Raw genomic sequence first — 16131 nt, forward strand, 5'->3', positions numbered from 1 at the left:
TCGCCCAGAAGATGCCTGTTCACTCTTGATTTGAAGGTTGAAGGTTACACCCGAAACACCAGAAGTGTTGGAGGTGCGTTGCCGGCCTTTCAGATGGGTGTACGCTCTTTTCTTGAAGGTTTGAAGGTCGTATCGGTCGTATTTCAACTAAATTGGTCTTGCCATAGTTTGTACATTTCGATCACGTCTCCGATTTGGATAAAAATTGGTAGGCTGATAGAGTCCATGATGCTGAACAAGATTCACTAGGTTTCCCAAAATGTCCTAGGTCGATTGTATGAAACTTTCCTTTTTTGTTACCGAAAATGTATAGAAATCTGGTAACAAAAAAGGAAGGTTTCATACAAACTACATAGGACATTTTGGGAAACCTAATGGATCTTGTTCAGCATCATGGTCTCTATCAGCCTACCAATTTTTATTCAAATCGAAGACCTGATCCAAATGTACAAACTAAACGGGAATTGCACTACTATACTAATACTTCTATTCTCTCTATTTCAGGAGTGTCCGAAAGAAGCAAAGAAAGTTTACTATGATTTTTCCTGGGACTATCACGCTACGCTGGTACAACGCAACACACCATACAAATGTCGTTGTGTGCGTGCGTGATGACGCAACTCCGTCGTTCGCATGTACACAGACATGGAAATGATGCGCGTGTATTGCGCAATAAGAGCGTCCATTTACAACTGTGTGTCCTTTCTATGTCTGCTCTTGGTCTAATGGAAGCGATGGAAGCAGTATCAATACAAGATAAAAATGTCTGCGTGCTCTCAGGAAAAATACAAGCTCCTAACGTACAAGAAACGTGGATAAATAGTATCTTGCTGGGTTTTTAAACTAATATATTATATGCTAATGCATAGAAAGATATATTAGTCGCTTCGATACCAAGAGCGGTTTACAAGATTATTGCCTTACAAGGATCGGATGTTGCAAAGACAAAGAGAATTATGGACTATTAGGTTTATAAAGTGTTTTATAGTGTGATGGTGATGGACAGACGGATATTTTTTAATAAGTAGTGGTCTACTTAAGATACTTGAATGGACGATATGTTTGTGGAAACACATTAGTGGCTTTTGAAGCACCAAATGTAATGATGTTTAAATGTATGGCGTTTAACGCAATTATTGTATGAAAACCTGGCCATTTTTATTTGACAATTGGACGTAGTTACGCAGAAACGTTCCAATCCATCTGAAATAGTCATTGAAATGAAAGACTTGTTTTTCATACAAGGTCTAAAACTTAATGACAATTTCATGTGGATTGGAACGTTTCTGCGTAACTACGTCCAATTGTCGTATGGATACTGTCAACGGCCAAATTTTTATTGTGAACATTTAGCTTCGTATCACTTCCGGTCCCTATTTCACCACTGAAAATGGTGATAATTGTTGGATGATATTGACAACTCATAGTACTTTTATTTATTTCTGTGTCTAGAAATTAACAGGCAAATTGTCAGTCTCAGTTGTAAAGTTGGTGAAACAGGGACCTGAGGTGTATGAAAATTGTCATTGTCAGATAACGAGTGAAAATTTAAGAGAATAGGAACAATTAAGAAAAGCACAAGTAAAGATTTAAAAAGTTCAGATTGTGTTGTGGTCTATTATAATGTTTATAATGATAAAAAGACAATATTAAGATAATTTTTTTGACCAATTCTGTTTTATTTAAATCAAACCTATATTGATATTAAATATAGTTTAATTTTCATTAACAGATCACTGTATGACAGTGCAAAAGATTTTCCATACAAAATACCTCCTACGTACAGTATTTTGAACGCACATAGATCTGTCAGTAATTGAAGGTTATTAATTTATAAAATATGAATGTAAAGTTTGAAATAATTCTAAAAAGTTACTTATAACATTAGAGTATGTAATAATTTTGATAAATGTCAGTTATTAATTCAGTTCAATTTAACATAATTCAGTATTACATTTACTTAACATTTATATCTGTAGTAAATAAAAAAATGCAATTTACAATTTTCATATGCTCTAATGTTATAAGTGTCTTTTTGAAAACATTCCTAAGAATGAATCGAATATGAAGTCACTTAAAATAATTAATTTTGTCGTGGGAACATGTCATTTAAAATAATTGATTTGGTCATAGTGCACATTTTAGCGTACAAACGCGAGCAAATAAAACAGGACTCATTGCATGGATTAAATAGTGACCTATTTTGTTCTTCAACTAAAATGTGTATTTATTATAATTTATCAATACACCAGTTTTGAAAAAAAATGTTTCTTGGGTTTAAAGAAAAATTAATAAAGTCCATGAAAATATGAATCATGAAATACATGAACCAATGCTTTATTTAGCATTATTTATTGTTTATTTTAATCATATGTTTATAATTAGTTATTTATTATAATTATGTATGTTTTTACGAGTACATGTGCTGATTCCAAGTGATGCCAGATTTTAATTTTATTAAATTCTCATGCCAAAATTCCATGGATGTTTTATAGTCAACTAAAATAAGATGCCTATGCGATACCTGAGCTATTTAAAAAAAAACCTTGTGAGGCCCATCGGACCGCTTTTAATTTGAATAGCGTTGCATTTTCTTCTATTTCGTATGATCAAAAAAGGATATGACAGGAAAAGATAATAAACTATGCGGGTATTTCCTCGCCTATATCAAATTATCGGCTTTTATTTTATGGTGGAGATTAGAAAGATATTGCAATATAACTCATTAACTGTTAAGTAATGTATGTATACGTCTCTACTCACAAAACCTCGTATCCTTGTCTGTTAAGCTTCATCTATCTTTATCAGAAAGAGATAGAATAATTTAACTATTACGGGCATTTTGTGGATAAAATTTGGCATCACTTAGGGCCGGTTGCACCAAACCGTCCGTGACCGTTAAAGCATTCGTTAAATTTGTTTGTATGGGAAGGTCCATAGACCTCTGCTGCGTGACGATGATGTGTCTGTCAAATGTGGTTGATGCAACTGGCCCTTAGTATTAATGTTTTTTAGTTAATTTAATACCCACCTGAGTTTCAACTACGGGTTGAATAAAGAGCGTTACTAGGCAGCTTCTACTTATACTATAATATAATATCCATTCGTTCATTAATATACTCTGGCAAACACACAAGTGCTCCCTTGTGCTCCCATATCCTTTATGCCTACGGTATTTTATTTAACAAGTTTTTTTCTACTGAAAGAAATTACTTGCTAGAGTATATCTGTATAATATATTACCCGTCATGCCAAACAAAAGGCTTTTTTCAGTTAATTATATCTTTTGAGATATCACAATTTATAAAACGGATCTTTTTTTATTATAAATGGGCTTACTCTTGACCACAGACTAGCAAAAGGCAAAGACGTGGCCTACGATGGAGTGAGCTCGCCCAGAAGATGCCTGTTCACCCTTGCTTTGAAGGTTGCCGGATTTCGATCACGCTTAGCTCAAAATATTAAAATTATGGTGGTAAATATGAGTTGTGTTTTGATAAAAAATCTTGTAAATAGAATTATTTTTGGTTATCCCTCATTTAAATCTCGAACAAATTATTCTAAACGTGATTTCAATTAAATTGCTTACATCAAGATAGTAATGGCATAGTTTTTAGTACTTTTCCATTTTTAGAACTTGCCTATGTATGTAAATATTCGAGGTTCAGAACAATGGGAACATCGAAAATATCTTCGTCTCTTTCGTTCGTATACCAGCGATAGAGACGAATGTATAAATTTAATGTCGTGTTTAAATTGTAAGAACCATGTGCAAATGCGTTGAAATCTTGTCACGTAATGTCTTCCAGAAAACATTTGTACAGTTAGCAGCAAATATTAATATTAGCACAGATATTACACCATAAAAGTATTGTCAGCCTCATGGATCCCAGAGTCCATTTTTAGGGTTCCGTAGTCAACTAGGAACCCTTATAGTTTCGCCATGTCTGTCTGTCCGTCCGTCCGTCCGTCCGTCCGTCCGCGGATAATCTCAGTAACCGTTAGCACTAGAAAGCTGAAATTTGGTACCAATATGTAAATCAATCACGCCAACAAAGAGCAAAAATAAAAAATGGAAAAAAATGTTTTATTAGGGTACCCCCCCTACATGTAAAGTGGGGGCTGATATTTTTTTTCAATCCAACCCCAACGTGTGATATATTGTTGGATAGGTATTTAAAAATGAATAAGGGTTTTCTAAGATCGTTTTTTGATAATATTAATATTTTCGGAAATAATCGCTCTTAAAGGAAAAAAAAGTGCGTCCCCCCCCCTCTAACTTTTGAACCATATGTTTAAAAAATATGAAAAAAATCACAAAAGTAGAACTTTATAAATACTTTCTAGGAAAATTGTTTTGAACTTGATAGGTTTAGTAGTTTTTTTAGAAAAATACGGAAAACTACGGAACCCTACACTGAGCGTGGCCCGACACGCTCTTGGCCGGTTTTTTTTTATAGCAATGTGTCCCACTGCTGGGCAAAGGCCTCCCCTGTTTTCCGCCACTCGTCCATTATAATGAACAAAATAAAAAATAGCATTAGAATAAAAATAAATTGAAAATATGACATAGACGCGTTGACTACAAGACAAATAAAACCGGCCAAGAGCGTGTCGGGCCACGCTCAGTGTAGGGTTCCGTATTTTTCTCAAAAACTACTGAACCTATCAAGTTCAAAACAATTTTCCTAGAAAGTCTGTATAAAGTTCTACTTTTGTGATTTTTTTCATATTTTTAAACATATGGTTCAAAAGTTAGAGGGAGGGGGGGGACGCACTTTTTTTTCCTTTAGGAGCGATTATTTCCGAAAATATTAATATTATCAAAAAACGATCTTAATAAACCCTTATACATTTTTAAATACCTATCCAACAATATATCACATGTTTTACATGTAGGGGGGGTACCCTAATTAAACATTATTTCCATTTTTTATTTTTGCACTTTGTTGGCGTGATTGATATACATATTGGTACCAAATTTCAGCTGTCTAGTGCTAACGGTTACTGAGATTATCCGCGGACGGACGGACGGACGGACGGACAGACAGACAGACATGGCGAAACTATAAGGGTTCCTAGTTGACTACGGAACCCTAAAAATGGCGCACTACGTCAGAAATCGGAAGTTATCAACCCGCCCAGGGGATTGTCCGGCATCTAAACAAAGTTCACGAGGGGCCCATTACTCGAAAGATATTAGTCTAATAATATTAGTGTGTTGTCATGGCAACCCATATATAGGATTTGACAGTTCGTGGACTAATATTATTAGCCTAATATCGTTCGAGAAATGGGCCCCAGGTGGGTTCTTGGTTGCATTGTTAGAGGATACAGGAAACTATTTTTTTTTTATAGATCTTGGGCCTATTACCTATGTATTACGAACGTAAGAACATTAAAAATAAACTGCTGCTCACTGTACGATTGTCAAAATGTATTTATTATCTTCATTTTAAGTTCCTGAACTTATGTATAATATTTGTTTTATAGTTTCTAAAATATAAGGTATGGCGTCACTGTATTTGTATAGTTAATTCCCAGTAAAACATTCCCCAAGGGTTCAATAGATAAATATAACGTTTTTGCTGTAATTACATGTAAATTCTTGCTTATACATATGTTCCTAATGTTTGATAAAGTACATTAACTATACTCTGTACTTTAAGGTACTTAAAAAAACGTTAACAAATCATTTATACATTTTCGGGTAGTTACAATATATGTCGGTTAACACGTTCACTAACACTCAGGCACTACGTAAACAACCGGTCGTAATTTATAACCGCCCGTTTGTTTGGCGAGAACCCGCCCAGCGGGTTCTCCGGCATCTGAGCAAAGTTCACGATTGCCCACCAGGCGGGTTCTTGATTGCGAAAGTGTTAACCAACCAAATACAAAACCAAGTGTCACTGTCGCTGTTTTTAACTTCCTTATTTGGTCGTTTAATGTTTTGATTTACCCTCAACTGGCTTAAGGAGCCTTTTGAGGGTACATTTAGTTTACATTTATTTAAATATCTAAAGATACAGACGTGACGTCATCTCTCTAGATCCCGCATTTCGGTAGTAAACTTAAAACATAATTGTAGCCACAATAACGGGTAATAAATGTTATTTATACCTCATTGAGCCCGTTCACTTTTATTAAAGTCTGACCAGAAATATAACATAATATTATGACTATTGTCAGGAGGGCGCTGTTATTCTGGTGTATGGGGTGACAGCTCAGTATAGTATGTAGAAAATGGTTCTAATGAAATTCCGCAATATGGCGCGTGGTCTTATATAAGGTCAGGCTTTACCTAGCTTATATTTGTAGCTTTCTTTATCTGAAGGGTCCATAGCTATATCTGCCATTAATACGTTTATTTCAGATTCTGATAATACATTCAATATCAGCCAAAAAATGCCACACTTTGTCAGAAACCGGAAGTTATCTATAACCGCCCGCTTGTATGGCGAGAACCCGCCTAGCGGGTTGTCACTATCTGAGCAAAGTTCACGAGTGCCTACCAGGCGGGTTCGGTAGCAAAAGTCTAAAAATTTGAGAATGTTCATTTAGTAACACTTTATTGTTTTAACTTGAAGCGTAAGTACTAATGACCTTTCTGAGATGGATAGACACAGGCTGCGCGCCCATTAATATTTGACAAATGGCAGCAGTCAAATTCAGCCATGCGCACAGCCAATAACAAGACGCAAGCTTTAATATGTAAAAAGGATGTTAGTATTTTGTACAGTCGCCATCATATATATCTGAACGGATAAGGTAGTCAAAAATATCTACACACCCCTCTTACTATTGTCTTCTTCAGAGTGATAATTATTACACTTGAAATTAAACTATGGAAACGTATTTTATGCGTTTAATCAATTTATACATACCGACGTTTCGAACCCTTTACATATGTGAGGGAAGAAAAATTACCTCGTGTGTTCAGATATTTTGAAGTCCTTGGCCGTTCCAAATTATCTGATAACTCGTACTCTTCTTGTTTTAATTGTTAGGTTAATAATATTTCTCATATGCTAACACATTCACTACCAGACAAAAAATGCCGCCAGCATGTATGGCGAGAACCCGCTGGGCGAGTTCTCAGGCGTCTGAGAAAAGTTTACGAGTGCCCACTAGGCGGGTTCTTGGTTGCGAAAGTGTTAATGGTGCTTGCACATGGAGCATGTAACTAATACTTGAGACATTATGCCATGCAGCATTAATCTTATCCAAAAGTATAATATTAGTCCTAGTAATTTTTTTTTGATAGTGCACTCCTCGTCTTTGCACCGTGTGCAAGCACCAAAAGTTTTTTTTTTCATGACAGTGTTATTTATTGTGTGCGCTCAATGGTACGGTATTTGGTGCTACGTGGATTAACTAGGATAATGTTAATGAACTTAGTTGTATTAGTAAATTGTTTCAAGTATTTATATTGGCTTTTATTTACTTCAACCACACCTGGGACAATGGCGATCAGCTGATCAAATATACGAAAGAAAGCGCGTTCCTACGCACACAGTCTATCCGTATAGGTAAACGCGTACCATACGTGTTAAGTCGATATAGCGTTCGACATGTTTCGATCCATTTTCGAGGATCTTTTTCAAGAGTAGCGACCCCGTCTTTACATGTCGAGAGCGCGACGCATACTGCGTGCGCGGCTGCTGAGGGCGGGCGGAGGGGGGGATATTTTTAAATGTTAAGTCTCACGGAAGTTTTATAGTTAAAAAAGAGATATGACAGGTTGACTGGTTTTTGACAGGCGGTAACTGTGAGGTAACCGAGAGCGGGTGGATGGCAATGGCACTGATTGAGGAAGCTGACATTTATCACATAAGCTGGCGCTACTTTAACCGCCTGTCACTCTTTAAATTTCTGACTATACTAGCTTTGTCAGTAAAGAAGGTAATTTTGAAAGATTTGGCCACGAAGGCTCGATCTCCCATACACATTTTTTTATTTCACCCCTGTTGCGAGAATTGCCAAACTGGGTTTGTCAGAATAAAAATTAGGGCAATTTAGGGCCCATTTATCATATACATAGAGGTATCTGAAAAATATTTTTTTTAGAACTGCGGGCCGATTTTTGAGTCACGCGTTCGAATTAAAAAAATTGACACTGAAAATAATAAGCAAGTCACCGTTTTCAACCGGTATTTTAGTGACAAAATCCCGTATGCGTGACTCAAAAAACGCCCTCCAGGTAACATATCTTTGCTCAAAATTAAAAGTGGAAAATGTCTACCTCGGGTGAGACTAGAACTCACGGCCTCTGGATCGATACTGCAGGTAGGCATAATAGGTATGCATTCGAACAATTAAATAAAAGACGACATTATCTAAAAGTGCATTTTATTTATAAATATCAACACTTCATTTACAATTATTTTGCGACTCAACAACGTGACAAATGAAATTCATTCTAATACTGACATTCTATGCGGTAATCTTCGCGTATACAGGCGATAATCGACCCTACTGTGTAGGAATGGCACACTTTCGGTTGATGCCTCCAGGGTGCGTAGCCAACGTGCTAATAATTTATACCTCTAACAAAACGATACATACTGTTACAGACTCGCTAATATGAATAAATATAAATATTATAGGACATTCTTACACAGATTGACTGAGTCCAACGGTATGCTCAGGAAGGTTTGTGTTGTGGGTACTCAAGACAACGATACTTATATAAATAGAAAACATCCATGACTCAAGAACAAATATCTGTGCTCATCACACAAATAAATGCCCTTACCGGGATTCGAACCCGGGACCGCGGCTTAGAAGGCAGGGTCACTACTCGGCAAAATCGGGCACGATACGCTAGGCCAGACTGCCAGACCGCAGCAGACGAAAAAGTGAGAAACAAGGTTTTGGTTTCATAGTCTTATTTTACTGCCTATTATTTTCATAAACGACATCTAGCGTCAAGTAGCGGATTTATCAGTACCGCTACTTGACGCTAGATGTCGCTCGCGACTGACGAAAAATATAATGCTCAAGTCTACAACGAACATTACAAACACAGGGAATTAAAAATAGACTTCTGATTTACCCGGTTTAGTTATAGTTTTAGCTGAAACTGTAGCGCATATACGTCGTATAGCGCCATCTACCGGCTTAGCCAAAATGACAATCGTTGACGCTAGGCGCCAATCGAAATGTATACAGAAGAGCGATAGAGATAGCTAACAACGATAATGTTAATGATATTATCGTAAGCGTTTGTGCATTTGACTACATACCCCGTTTCAGGTACAGTCAACAACACATCTGTGTATACAGACAAAGTGCCAAAAATATGTATACACACCTTTATGTACAGGTAATAAAGTTCTGTATAGATATTTTTGGCACTTTGTCTGTATACACAGCTGTGTTGTTGACTGTACAATCCGTAAGTTTTGTCCCTGTCAAATGAACATCAACCAAAAGTGTGCACATTTTTAAAGTGAAACAAACCACAGACAAGAGAAGTGGAAGACATCACATACAAACCATAAATACAGTCGGCAAGAAAAAAGAGCAAAGTAAAATAATTTTTCATGTCATAAAATTTATTATAATTGTAACGTATTTCAGCGATTCCCTAAAAGTTTGTACATTTGGATCACGTCTCCGATTTTGATAAAAAAAATTGGTAGGCTGATAGAATCCATGATGCTGAGCAAGATCCACTAGGTATCCCAAAATGTCCTAGGTTGTTTGTATGAAACTTTCCTTTTTTGTTACCGAAAATGTATAGAAATCTGGTAACAAAAAGGATGATTTCATACACACTACCTAGGACATTTTAGGAAACCTAGTGGATCATTCTCGGCATCATGGAGTCTATCAGCCTACCAATTTTTATCAAAATCAGAGACGTGATCCAAATGTACGTCAACCAATTGGAACCCTAGGCCACTCTACAATCTACAACCATGTCAAAATGACAAGCAGTAAGAGATTTCATACAATCTAATTTATAACGTCACTGTGACATAGTTGACTTTTCGGGAATTGCTCATTTTATAATTTTTAGAAGAATAAGGCATGTTTATTCAATCGACCATATCAATAGTATTTTAATCTATGAACTTTTTCTTGCTGACTGTCATTTCAAAGAACATTACAATAGTAAGTAGTAAAAATAAATAATAAACAATGATTAAAAATATGTTTTGCAAATTATCACAAAATAATATATCATGGGAATGATGAGAAATAATACTTTTGTAACTACATAAGCAAATATATTACGACTCTAATTGATTTTCTAAGACTTACTAATGACAATAAAACTTATACAGGGTGATATCTATGACTTTGATTGAAAATTACTAGGTTATACTTAATTGATCATTTTGAATACTACACTTTCGCCTATCGTGATCATACTATAGCGCTTTGCTTAAATTCATTTGTTAGTTACCCGTTCAAGCGAAAATACTGTTACTATTACAGATACTATTTTTATCAGAGGGCTTACCGCGAACATCGAAATATATAGACGGTCAAGCCAATCTTTTCACTAAAAAAAGGCGCGAAACTCAAATTTTATATGGGATGATTAATTATAAAACTCCCGTGAGACTCATACATATTTAAAAATATTTTAAGCGGGTTCCCGCTTAAAATATTTTTTAAATAAGGATGATTAATCTTCGCCCCTATATATATTTAAAATTTGCTGCCTTTTTTAGTGAAAAATTCGCTTTACCGTCTAAAAATAAACGAACAAACGAAGTTTTTTTACGATGGCCCTATCGTCAGAAGCTTCAAGAATAGAATAGAATAGAATAGAATAGAATAGAATAGAATAGAAATCGTTTATTCGTGGTAAATTACAATAGGTATTAAAAATACAAACATTTAATTATTAAAACATAATATAAAAATTATCGTTTACCACGAAATGGTCCCGCCTCAGCATAATGCTAACCATACAGTCAGCGCTGGTCTTCCGGCGACACCATTTGTGGGCCACGGACGCAAACGTGCAACACGGCCTTAATATAACTTGAACGCGCCCATTTGTCATTCTTGGGTCGACGCCATCTTGTTGCGCCTGCGCGCTGCACGATGGGTTAGGTGTCATGATGACATTCATATGACATTTGAGAACTGAGAAAACGAAAACCATGTTGCACGTTTCACGATTGATATAAAATTACAATTCTACATTTCAAACAGTTCAATCTGCTAAAAAAGTAATAACTACATGGAACAAGCATAACGTTAACTCGTTACACGGAAAAATAAGTGCAATAATACATTGATTAAGTTCTTTGTTACAAAAGCGTTTACGTTGCCGAAGCGTGTGTGCTCCGAAGTGCCAAGAAACAATATGCATACAGTTATCACCTATATAAGTGACGATTGGGTTACAACAATTATACCCACAAGTTACGATGCGGCAATAAATTGCGAAAACGCGGACACGAGATCAACAAGTGCGCTTTGGCTGTGTCTGTAAAGAAAGGACATAAAACAGGTATGCCTTTTACTACCTAATTAACTAATTAATTGGCTTGCTCATTTGTACAAATTGTAGCAAGCACTTAACACAGTTACTTGAAAGTATTGATTAAGAACACAAAAAACTTGTGTCATTTCGGAAAGCTTCCTGCTGCCGCTGGTGCTGAAGTATACATAACTGAAGTTTGGTTTTAAAAGATTTGATACTAATTTGCAGGTTCCTGAGGGGAGGAGGAATGTTGTTCCAGCAGCGACTGGCCAAGTACTTAAAACTACCACGAAATGCTGCTGAGGTGTGTCGAGGCGTCACCAGTTGAACACTGCAGTTACGAGCCCCTAACGATCTACGAGTGGACATCCATGATAGCTTCTCAAAAAGATATGACGGAGATTTGTATTTAATCGTACCAAAAAGAAGACAAGCCAGATGAAGTTTGCGACGGTGCAACATTTTAAGAATGTTATGATCATTCAAAAACGGAGTTACATGGGCTCTTGGTGGGATATTGAAGCAGTAACGAGCACACGCATTTTGTACCCGCTGAATGAGTCGTTTCGTTTTTGCTAGGAGACAAGAACCATACACTAAGTCCATGTAATTTAGTTTCGACAGAACAAGTACTTCGACTAACTGAGTGCGCAGAGATTCATTGATAAATGGTCTTATGTTATATAATAATTTTAACCGGTAGAAACAGTTTCTAACAGACTCAGTAACATGCTTTTCATACCTTAGTGAGCTGTCCATAATTAAACCTAGATTTCGAGCCTCATAGACTCTCTCAATGGGCTCCCCTGACAACATTACATCTCTGGTAGGCCTGATGCTGTTGAGCTGTTTTTTGGTGCCAAATATTAAATATTTTGTTTTAGCGGCATTGAGCATTAAGCCATTCTCTAAAGCCCACGATGCAATGCTTGCAAGATCCATATTTATTTTTTGTATAGCGCTGTCAATGTCAGAAGGCCTACAAGATATATATATCTGCGTGTCGTCTGCATACATATGATACTTGCAGTGTGTAATGCGTGTTCCCATATCTGCAGTGTACAAGATAAACAGGATCGGGCCGAGTATTGATCCCTGTGGGACGCCTCTGGAGACGGCCATTTTTTCTGACATCTTGACTGATCCATCACTTGAGCTTAACTTAACATATTGAAACCTTCCAGTGAGATAACTATGGAACCATCGCAGTGCACTACTATCAAATCCGTAATAACTCAACTTTGATAGCAACAAATCTACATGTATGCAGTCGAATGCCCGAGAAAAATCGAGCAGTACGAGCAGTGTACACAAGCCTTTATCTTGCGCGCTAAGTATATCATCCGTGACATGTAGCAGGGCTGTGGCTGTACTACGCCCCCTCCTAAAGCCTGACTGCACATCCGGTAAGATACAGTTGCTTACAATGTACTCATTAAGTTGTGTGCACACAATTTTTTCTATTATTTTAGATATACACGGCAATATACTAATAGGTCTCAAGTCCCTTAGCTCTGATGGATTAGTGTTTTTGGGCAATGGGCGTATGATGGCTACTTTCCAGATGTCAGGATAAGTAGATGTTAAAATAGAAGTATTTATTACATTAGTCAACAAGTCTAGAGTGTATGGGAACGTCATCAGGAGCATTTTCAAGTTAATCAAGTCATGACCTTCTGCATTTGATTTCAGTTTAGAAACATTTTTAAGTATCTGCTCGGTGTTAACTGGTTCAATATGAAACACAGACTTGTTGAACCTGTGGAATTCAAAGTAGGATAGCTGTGAAATTGTAACTTGTGATGTCAGCGGTAGATCCAAAAAATGATTATTAATTACATCCGGGTCATTGAAAGTAGATGGTAGTTCAGTGTTATTTTTAGGCAGAATGGTCGTTTTTAAATTTTTCCAGAGGGATTTTGGCTCCTTTATTTTATTATTTATATTCTGGTTAAAAAACGCAGTCTTTTCATTATATATGGCTTTGTTTACTGTGGATTTTAGGTCTTTGTAATACAGTTTTTTACTCTCAGAACGAGTTTTATGATAGTCTGCGGCAGCCTGATCACGCAAACGCATCATTAACTTCACCGTGTCAGTTATCCAAGGATATGAAGGGCCCTTTATTATGGTTTTTTTTAGGGGTGCATATAAGTCAAATAAATAGACTATGTACTTGCATAATGCTTCCAATTTATCATTAACGTTAGGTAACTCAGACATAATATCCCACCTTACACTACGCAAGGCAGTATCAAAAAGTGCAAGATTAATGTTGTCAAGGGGCCTGTACAGTACAGTGTACGGCTGTGGTTTATTTCGCCTTATACTGAACTCACACATAACAATACAGTGCCCAAAGAGAGTCCCGACATGCTCAACATTAATTTTTCTGGCATGTAAATCAGTGCAAACAACGTCGATCAGTGTCTGGCTGGTATTTGTGAAGTGTGTTGGTTCAGTTACTACTTGTGCTAAATTAAAACTATATAAAAAATTGTTAAATTTTGTTATTTTGGAATCATTACTATCAAATAAATTAATGTTAAAATCACCCAGCAGTATTAAATGATCATAACAATTAAGTGAGCTAATTGTATCCGATATGGCGTCCAAAAATAGGTCAACATCCTGCCAAGGTGGACGGTAAGCTGTGCCTATTACTATTTTTTTTCCCTGTAGCGTCATGAGTGCCCACATTTGTTCAACTGACTTATGTTTGGGGTCTACGGGGTGTGGCAAGTTACGAGCAGTGACGTTTCGTTTGATATAAAAACCAACCCCCCCGCCGCGTGAGCGCAAGCCCTGTGGTCTCGGAGTGTGGCGAAGCCTACACCCCGGTATCACAGGGGCCCGGCCCTCATCGCCCCCTCTCAGCCAAGTTTCATTTATTGCTAAGACATCCATGTCCAATCGAACGCAGGTCGCTAAAAAATTGTCTTGATTAGTGCCTAATGAGCCCGCATTGAACAAACCGATTCTAAGCAGATTTTTAGTCATTTTATAAAATGGTGAAAAACATAGTACTCATAGTAGATAAGCGGGCGGCATAACATAACCGGTTTTGCATAGGTAGCGAGCGTGTTCATTGGGTGCAGTGAGTGTTTGAGGTTATAAGCGTAAATGTGTGTTTCGGCATGTGGTTGTGCATAAGTAAATAATATACATGATGTAGTATTCAGATTATTGAAGCAAGTATTAGGTGTAGTAGAAATCCTCCAGTTCAGTGTAAGTTTTTCAAGTGTGTAATAAGTAGTGAGCGGCAGCAGTAGCAGTGACAGACAGAAGCGAGTTATAGCTAACGAAAGTGATCTTAGGCTAAACGTCAAGTGAATATTATAGTGATCAAACCTATCGTAAGCTAAAAACACGGTCTAGGTCTAATTCTGTGCGAATACGGTGCCGGGGCGAGCTCGTGCCCGCCTGCTGTCGCGCGTAGATCTTGCCGTCTCTGGTCCAGACGTACCGCCAAGAGTGCTGCTGCTTCAGCTCCCGAGCCCTATACAGGAGACGCCGGTTGTGTGGAGTCAGCCGCTCGTTGATGTAGAAGGTGCAGACCCGGCCAGGAATGCCGGTGCCTTCCGTAGTGGCCCCGCGGCGCACGCGCGCCGCCTGGAGCAGGCGGTCCCTGACGGCCCGGCGCGCCAGGCGCACCACGAGCGGCCGCGGCCGCCCCGCCGGCTCCTGGGTACCTTCCTGCAACTGAGGCGCGCGCCCCACACGCGCAGCATCGACGACGTCATGCTCGGTGAGTTCGACTCCCAGTTTCTTGCTCAGGGCTGTTACTATATGCATCGTGCTTTCGCCGCTACTCTCCGGCACACTACTAATCTCGATGTCATTTAGTAACAGCTCCTGATCGCGATCATTGAGCTCCAACCTGAGCTGCGAGACAGTTTCCGCGAGAGAGGCGCTAGGAGCGGCATCACTGTGTTGAGGTCTGCTCTCCAACGCCTCGACACGGGCACATAGCGCCTCGATGCGCCCCTCACAGCTGTCGACCCGCCTGTCGCACTGGTCGATTCTGGCTGTCAGGCCATCCAAAGACGCACGAAGAGCGCGCATCTCCTGGCACATCCTGCGCATCTCCTCGCGAAACAGCCGCAGCTCGGCGGCAAGCCCCTGCGAGTCCGCAACACGGGACACATCTAGACCATTGTCACGCGGCGTGGCGACAGACGAATTGCCGTCGTTGTACGACACTTCCATGACGGAGCTGTCCCCCTCATGCCCCACGGGGCTTAGAGTAACTTGCGAACGCGCACCACGACACATATTTATATTGTTATTTCCGCGTACGGGCGTGTTTGTATTGTCCGTCCGCGGCTCGGCACTTTTGCACTCAACGCACTTCCAGGAGTACTTTATGTCCAGTCCCATGCCGGTAAAAGTGTCCTCCGGGACATTGGCACATACGAGGTCGTATAATTTTCGACAGTTGCTGCAGTTCAAAAACCGTCCGTCGGTTATTTTTTGAAAACAACCGCCACAGCTTGCCATTGCAAAAGCGACCTGCGCGTCTTAGTAATAAGGTGTAAAATCCCGTGAGTGTCACTGACGCACTGATAACGCGCACACGCAGATACTAACAGCTGATTGGCTGTCACCGCTCAGCTGATCCGTACCGCAATAAGTCTGTACTGTTTTTAAAACTGCAATTTAGTGCTACAAATTACGTT

General features: G+C 38.5%; 2 protein-coding genes across 2 annotated transcripts in view; one reads left to right on the plus strand and one right to left on the minus strand.

Moving 5' to 3' along the window:
- The window catches only part of LOC125236301 (mevalonate kinase), a 39464-nt gene extending 38292 nt beyond the window's left edge, over positions 1-1172 (plus strand). The window contains exon 10 of the mRNA XM_048143040.1: positions 505-1172. The gene's annotated coding sequence lies outside the window, so the exon portion shown is untranslated. The remainder of the gene's footprint in view (positions 1-504) is intronic.
- Positions 1173-14803: 13631 nt separating this feature from the next.
- On the minus strand, positions 14804-15661 carry LOC125236789. Its single transcript, XM_048143716.1, has one exon. It carries the CDS (start codon positions 15659-15661, stop codon positions 14804-14806), a length of 858 nt encoding a protein of 285 aa, XP_047999673.1.
- Positions 15662-16131: the final 470 nt, after the last annotated feature.

This window comes from Leguminivora glycinivorella, chromosome 19 (genome assembly GCF_023078275.1).
Source record: "Leguminivora glycinivorella isolate SPB_JAAS2020 chromosome 19, LegGlyc_1.1, whole genome shotgun sequence".
In the NCBI taxonomy this organism is placed as follows: Eukaryota; Metazoa; Arthropoda; class Insecta; order Lepidoptera; family Tortricidae; genus Leguminivora; species Leguminivora glycinivorella.